Here is an 8,353-nt window from a genome sequence, read left to right as displayed (position 1 = left end):
TCTTTATTTTCCCTGAAGACTTTTCTTTGCAGGTTTTAATTGCACACTGAAGAACCATTGTTAAAAATTAAAATATTAAAAATGTTTAATATACCTACTTAATATATTTAAAAAAATTAAAATGACAAATACTCAAAATTTAAATTTATTGTAATTTTCAATTTTTGTTATCTACCTAAATGATTAAAAATTGTTTATAATGTTTTTTACTCCATGATATGTAATTTGTTCTTTTATGACCGTCTTAAGTTGTATGCTATTTCTTTCTAACAATGTTGGTATACGAACCTCTCTTTCTACGATCAGTCCATTTATTAATATGTCTATGATTTTAACCCTTTGTTCTATATAATTCTTTATAATATTTAATATTATCAATTTAATAATTTAAAAAATAATAATTGTAAAATAATAATAATTCATCTTTATTGTAAAAAAAAATATATAAGTTATGCATTCTATAATATAAAGATAATAAAATAATAATTTAAATAATAAAAAGTACCTAATGCATTCTATAATATAATATTTAATAATTTAAAAAATAAATATTACCTATTAATTTAATAATTTTAATATAATAAAACATAAATATTGATATAACTGATATTAGATAGATAACTTATAATATTCGTAGTATAGGAACTTATTTTTTAAATTATTAAATTGATAATATAAAATATTATAAAGAATTATATAGAACAAAGGGTTAAAATGAATGACAGTATTATAATATGATATACCTGATATTAGATTGATAACTTATAATATACTTAGTGTAGGAGCTTACAGGTGTATGTACCTTTTTTTACCTTTTAGGAACTTACACATGTACCTGCTTTTAACTGTGTAGGAACTTACACATGTACCTGCTTTTTACTGTGTAGGAACTAACATACGTACCTTTTTTTTTTCGTGTAGGAACTTACATATCACATATGTAGGAATTAACGTATGTAATTGTCTACCTGTTACTCTCGTGTAGGAACTTACGATTCCCCGCCGCTTGTCGCCCTCCGGAACACGGCGGTGCGGTCCTCTCACCCCCGCGTGTATGCGGCCCACAGAACCCGGTCCCTCTGCAGCTGCGCCGTGGACATTTGTGCTTGGTGCTGCCGTGGTGGTGTTGGTGGCTCCAGCTCGGCTGGCCGTCCTTAGCCGCTGTTGTGCCTGCTCCAGTAGCTTCGCCGCTTGCTGGAGTGTGGTAGTTGTTGTTTGTGGCTGACAGTCCATGTTTAGCTTCAGTGATCGGACGCGAGTTGGTGTATTCGACTGTAAATTGTGTACATTCAATGCTATTGTGGGTTTAAAGGTTGGGGGGTGTTTGGGGTGTTGTGATGTTAGCCCGTGCGAGGTAGGACACGTTGTTTATACTGCGCGCTTAAGGCACGACACATGAATTTTGCGCGGCGGTTGCTGGTCGGTTAAAAATACTCCTTTACCTAATTGCCGGGCAAGTTGCACGGGGCCCCACCATTTCGGTGCAAATCCGGTGTGGAATTTTTTGTGCGCTTTGGACAGGTGGTGTGCTTTGTAGTACACCCTGTCGCCTGTCCCATATTTAGTGTACGCCTGGTCACCTTTTTCTGGTGGTGCTTCCATTGCGTCCTTTTCGCGCTGCTCCCTATCTATGTTTATCAACTCGATCGGGGCGTCTACTGTCCGAGAGAGTGCCCAGTCCCCCGGCGGTTTGCCCTCCCTGCCGAGGACAAGTACCGAGGGGGGGGGGGGACCTGTCTGGTCGTTGCGTCTATTCCGGATCGAGAATAAGATAGGGGCTAATTTGGTGTCCCAGGTGTTGTGGTCACCGTCTACGAGTAACGCGCGTAGACCTTTTTTTTATTTCCTGGTTGCGAAGTTCGACTGGGTTGGCCCTTGGTTGGTACACCGGGGTCGTCCAGCCTTCGGCCCCCCATTTCTCGATCACGCTATGCATATCGTTTGCTACAAATTGGGGGCCGTTGTCGCTCAGGCGCACACAGGGGTATTCGAAAAGTGAAAATAACTCTCTCTCGAGCGTTTCGGTGATTGTTTTTGTAGTGGCTGTGCCGAGGGGGTACGCCTCGGTCCATCTACTAAACAAATCCGTAACGACCAGTAAATATTTGGTTTGCCCCTGCTGGTGGGTGGGTAGGGGCCCATGAGGTCTATGCTGATTACCTCCCAGGGCTGGAGGGGTATTCTGGCGGTTTTTGGATCGTCATCGTGCGCGTTAAGTGGTTTGGTGCACGTGCATATGTGGCACGACTTGACGTAAAGTCGAATGTCGTTTTTCAGCCCTTTCCAGATAAACCGCTGTCTTGCTACACTGTAGGTCTCTTTCCAGCCCGGGTGATTTGCGAGATCTTGATCGTGGTATGTCCATATCACGTTCTGCACTTTGTGTTTGGGAATAACTACGGGTGTGCTATCGCTCAATTTTATTCGCATTTGGCAGTCGGTGAAAATATACTCATTATTTTTTTCCGCTGTGTTTTCGGTATTGCGCGCCGGGCCGTCCGGTAACCCGTTATTTATGATGTCTCGGTCATCGGTCTGCCATGTCGTGAGCATTGTGTGTGTTATGTGTGGGCCGTTGGTTTTGTCGCCCGTGTTGGTGGTGGCGAACAAATTATCCGGTGGTTGACTCGGCGGGGTACGTGGTGAGATGGGTACGCCTACTAGTCGGTCCTGTGTTCCTCGTTTACCGGTGGTCCAGGGGCCGGTTGGCGTGATAGCATGTCCTGCGCTTCGTTCTGAACGCTGGGTATGTGGGTGGTTTGGAAGTCTGGGTTGGCCAGTTGTAATGACCACCTGGTCAACTTAGTATTTGTGTTTTTGGCGCGATGGAGCCATGTGAGTGCCGAGTTGTCGGTAAATAGTTCAAAGCGGCGGGTCTCCAGATATGGTCGGAATTTGTCCGTCGCCCAGATTATGGCAAGGCACTCGCACTCGACAGCGGCGTACCTCGTCTGCGTATCACTAAACTTTTTACTTGCGTAGGCGATTATCTGTCTTTCCTCCGGCCTGTCACCCTGTTGGAAAAGTACGGCTCCCGCCCCTATCTCGCTAGCATCAGTCACCACATCATTCCCTATTCTGGCTTCGAATGAGGAGGTACCACTTGTTGTGGTGGTGTGTCCGTCCGCCATTCGGACTTGAGTGAATGGGGGGGTGTACCAAATTTGTGGGCAATGTCCGGGCTTACATATGATTTTTGTACCTGTGAGTCGAGTAGGGCTGTTACAAAGCCTGACCTAAATTCAAGTTCGACCGCGGGGGTCGGAATTTTGTCGGGACATATTTGCGTAGCGTTATACGACGTGGAGTGCTCCGTATAGCGGGGCGACTGGTTCTTAACCGCGAGAGCGGGGTTCCGGGTAGCGGTTTGCACCACCATTACCAGGGCGTCTGTCTCGATTGCCGCTGTACAATGAGCATGTTCCTCAGGTGTGGGCAGAAATTTCGAAGTAGGGGTCGTGGTGTGTGGTGATGATGACCTACTACTCGATGAAATTTTTTTTTATTGACGGGGGATATATATGATGATTGAGATGGGATTTTTTGATGCGCGTTTGAAATTTATATCCCCGTTGTGGTCGCCGAACATTGACGGTGGTGGTGAGTTGGTGTGTGTGCGAGTGGTTGAGACGGTCGGACAGATATCCCCCGACTCAGTTTCCGTTTCCCGAAGCCGGTGTACGATCGGGACAGTCACTGTTCCAGTGCGGCCCCCAGCAATACCTACACGGGTTACGCGGTTGCGGTTTGTCCGTCGTGCCGGTGTAAGCGCGTGGTGTGTACGGTGGGTGCGAGCTACGCCACTGGTCGGCTTTCTTTTTAACACTCGATTTTGGGTGTATAGTTACTTTGACGTGTTGGGTGAGTTCGCCAGCGGAGAAGTTAAGGACCCCGGCGATCCGTCGGAGGTCGGCGAAAGTCGCGGGCCATTACAGGTGGATATGCATGCGAAATTTGTCGCGCGTGAGTCCGGCGATTGTACTGACTAGCTGTGCTTCAGTTAGCCCGGTGGCAATGCGGTGTACTAGCTGGTTTTTGGCCAACACGAATTCCGTGAGGGACTGTCCGGTGATTTGTCGGACAGACACTATATCGGCGCGCAGTCGGGATTGTATGTCAGGGTTATCGAATTTTTGTAAAAATTCGTTGCAGAATTCGTCCCTGGAGAGGTCCAGTATTTTGATGGTGTTCCACCAAGTGCTGGCTGCATTCTTAAGCTACGTTTCGACTGTGCGTGTCCAACCTGACCTATCTATACGCGCTTGGTATAAAATCTATTCGGAATGGTGAATAAACCGTGCCGGGTCTTCGGTTGTTGTCCTGTAAAACTCCGGCAGCGAGAATCTCGCTGTGCGTAAATCCTCACACGGTACCAAAATCGATTGTTCCATCGTGTAGGAGAGTGGTGAGGGGTCGACGTATGTGCAAAATGTACCGATCGGCTGGTGTGTGTATTGCGCGCGGCCAGTTGTTCGCATGCCGCGGAAAAGCTATCACCGTGTTCCGTGGTGTTCGGCGTAAATGTGTTTTTGGTCCTACGTGTGTTATCGGTTTGTGGTCCTGATGACGTATCATATTGCTGGTGTGTAGGTAAGGAACAATTTGTGTGACAGTCCGGCGTCGGGCGTCTAAGCTCGAGTCGTCTCATGGACTCCGCTATGCGGCGTTGGCCGTCGCATATGCGTGCCATGCAGTCTTCGAGCATGGATAGCCGCGACTCCATACTCGGTTGGTTCGACTGATTTTTTTACGTTAGCATGGCCCCCTGTAGTATGCCGCACGTGGTTTGAATGTTGTCCAACGTGTCGAGGTCTGCAGGGGGTGTTTGCATGTGGTGTGTGTTTTGAGGATTTTGGGCTGAGGGGGTTTCCACCGCTAACGGCTCGGTGGGTGCGCCGTTTGACTTTCCTCATCCAAGCCGTCCCCGGTTCCCTCATCGGTGTCCGCTGAAGGGAACCAGACGGTGTCGGCCTGAATGTTCATGGTCACGAAGCATTGCTCTAGGCGGTCCCGATCCTAACTGTTTAATCCCGCGCTGCGTACATTCGTACCGCAATTCCCGAACGGTCAACTCGTCTATTAATTTTTCCGGCATGCTGTCCGGCTGTGTTTTCGGTGTGGTGGTTAATGTGAGACGAGCGCTATTGATACGACGGTGTCTATTTACGTTCGAATGTAGGTCAGTGGGTTTGTTGTTGTTGTTGTGCCCACCGGGTGACTACACTAACCGGTCGTCGCGTTGTTATCAAGTTCGGGTAGGGATCGGTGTCGTTTGTGAGTCGACCTGATAAAAACTCCTCCCACGGGGACGGTTATTCGGTATCCATAAACCTAACATGGCCGCCGAATCTTTTGAGTTGTAACTATTTTAGGTTACACTTCTTATCATTATACACGCGCCCGAACAAAGTTCACAGAGACGGTCACGTGGCTGCGCGTGAGTCATAACACCAAAAGTGCACGGGGGACAAGCAATTAGTTCACAGTTACCACATACTGAAAGTCAACCCCCCAATCTTGTTTTTTTCAGCTTGGAATATCTCAAGGACCTCTAGTGTAGGGACTCCGTTCTTTCACTAAGGGTTTCTGTTTTATTGCGCCTACAAGTCCCTCTCATAGTCTAGGGGCCAAAAACCTCTCCAACGGAATTTTGAAACCTCTGGTCCGATCACGCCGAAACTCGGAAAGAGATTAAGGGTCGCCCCAAGGTCCCAAACCACTAAATGTCATCGGATTTGGCAGGGTCATTTGGCAGAAAATCATGAACGTCCTTATCAGCTAGAAGGGGAAACTGTTAACCCCCACGGCCACCTCTTACCAACGTATCTGTAAATAACGGGTTGTGCCAGCCCTTCGTGAAGCCAATCATGGCCGACGCGAGTACTGATACGACATTAATACCATGTTGGTGGGACAGTGACGCCACCACCGAGAAGAAGGCAGCTTCTCGGTGGAGGAGTGCACGGAAAACGGGGGAGGTTGTGGAACCCAGCACGTCAGTTAAGTTCCAGATACCAAGATGGAATCCGCCATAGACACTGATGCTGAGAATTGGTCGAAGGTTGCCAGGAAACCTCTCAGGTGGCGTAAAACCACCACGACGGAGTCACGTAAGCCTACCACCAGCGCTGCCTCTAAGTCAAGAGGTTACACTAAGAAGCCCCCAGCTATCATAATCAGGCCAGGCGAAGGGAGGTCATTTTCTGACACCGTTCGCACCGTACTCTCTTGAGGTCTTTGAATGAAAGACATCGGCGGGAACGTGACTATGCGTGAAACGCGGGACGGCTGTTGCTTATGGAGTTGGCCTAGTTGGCGAAATCCACCAAGGTAGCAAAGGTCGTCCAGGTCGAGGTAGAGATTCTGGATCTGGACGCTGTGTCCTCCGCAGACGAGGTCCTAGAAGGCCTCCGTGTAGCCATCCCTGGCCTGGACGACCCTGATGCTAAGTCTGAGCGGGATACGATCTCTGACGTCTGGGTCTGGCCCACTCGCTCCGGGCAGCAAATCGCGACCGCAAAAATGTCTAGACGAGCCGCCAGTCAGATAACGAGAATCTCGGTGGGGTGGACCATGTGCCGTGCCGGTATCATGTCTTTACGCCGACGGTATCAACGCCGATGGTATCTACGCCGACGGTATCGACGCCGACAGTATCTACGCCGACGGCATCTACGCCGACGGCATCTACGCCGACTAGTATCTACGCCGACGGAAAAAATGCCGATGAGTATCTACGCCGATAGTAAATACGCTGATGGTATGTTTTTTTACAAAACGAATGTTTTTCTATGGGACTAATATGAAACTGAAAATTATGAAAAATTAATTATGTTATTAAATAATTAAAAATAAAATACCTAACTCGTGTTGCCTAGTTTTTTTTAATAATAAATATTTTTTGGCTCTGAAAAGAGCCTTTTTATGCCCTAAAAAGGACATTTTTTAATACGACGAGTGCCCCCTAAGCATGACCATTTAGCAAGATTAGAATTGAAAATGATGAGCAAAAACCTACTAACATGCGTGATTTACTGATTCCCGAGAAATACACTTATACGGTGGCTGGAGATAAATTTCTCCAATTCGACAGCTGTGCTTCAGATAATATAATTATTATCTTTAGCACGCAAAAGAATTTGGATTTGATGGCGACATGTGACCATTGGTACGCTGATGGTACATTTAAAACGTCACCGCCATTGTTTAAGCAAGTTTTTACAATACACGCGATTAAGTATAATAACGTTCTGAAAACGGTTTACTCACTGTTGCCGGATAAATGGCAAGATACGTATTCGAGTGTATTGTATAAACTGAAGCTGCTTAAACCAGGGCTGTCTCCAGTCAGTGTTATGACCGATTTTGAAAATGCCCAGATAAATGCTTTTTCCCATAATTTTCCAGATATCAGGAACAGAGGTTGTTTTTTTCACTTCAGTCAACGCATTTGGAGAAAAATTCAGACAATCGCTGACATTCGATCCAAATACGAGGATAAGGATGATCTGGATTTTGCATTGAACGTGCGAAAGTTGGCCGCTCTTGCATTTGTTCCAGAGCCTGACGTAGTTGATTGTTTTGAAAGACTCCTCCGGACAAAATTTTATACGGATAACGAAGACCTAATGACAGATTTGGTAGATTATTTTGAGTCCACGTGGATTGGAAAGCCCCGACGAACCGGCCTTGCCAGAATGCTTCCTAAATTTAAGCTGAGCCTCTGGAATTGTTACGAGGCATCGTTGAATGACCTACCCAAAACTAACAACGCAGTTGAAGGCTGACATCGAGGATTCAGCTCTCTTTTAGGAGCAAATCATCCATCTATTTGGAAATTCATTGAGGGTCTGCAAAATCAGCAGAGCCTAAATGAATTCCAAATCAACCAGTACATTGCTGGATTACCACCAGCACAGGGACGACGGTGTTATCGAGACACAGCATTTCGTATTAATGAAATCGTTGAAGACTATGAGAATCGCGACACCTCCGATTATTTGCAGGGAATTGCTCATCATTTTCAATTCTAATCTTGCTAAATGGTCATGCTTAGGGGGCACTCGTCGTATTAAAAAATGTCCTTTTTAGGGCATAAAAAGGCTCTTTTCAGAGCCAAAAAATATTTATTATTAAAAAAAACTAGGCAACACGAGTTAGGTATTTTATTTTTAATTATTTAATAACATAATTAATTTTTCATAATTTTCAGTTTCATATTAGTCCCATAGAAAAACATTCGTTTTGTAAAAAAACATACCATCAGCGTATTTACTATCGGCGTAGATACTCATCGGCATTTTTTCCGTCGGCGTAGATACTAGTCGGCGTAGATGCCGTCGGCGTAGATGCC

General features: G+C 46.0%; 1 protein-coding gene across 1 annotated transcript; it reads left to right on the top strand.

Annotated features, from left to right (window-relative positions):
* Positions 1-7,022: 7,022 nt before the first annotated feature.
* LOC111035852 lies at positions 7,023-7,787 on the top strand. Its single transcript, XM_022317649.1, has one exon. It carries the CDS (start codon positions 7,023-7,025, stop codon positions 7,785-7,787), a length of 765 nt encoding a protein of 254 aa, XP_022173341.1.
* The last annotated feature ends 566 nt before the right edge of the window (positions 7,788-8,353 follow it).

This window comes from Myzus persicae, unplaced genomic scaffold (assembly GCF_001856785.1).
Source record: "Myzus persicae strain clone G006 unplaced genomic scaffold, MPER_G0061.0, whole genome shotgun sequence".
Classification (NCBI taxonomy): domain Eukaryota; kingdom Metazoa; phylum Arthropoda; class Insecta; order Hemiptera; family Aphididae; genus Myzus; species Myzus persicae.
The sequence above is the reverse complement of the archived record's forward strand: the minus strand, read 5'-3'. Positions and strand labels throughout refer to the sequence as shown.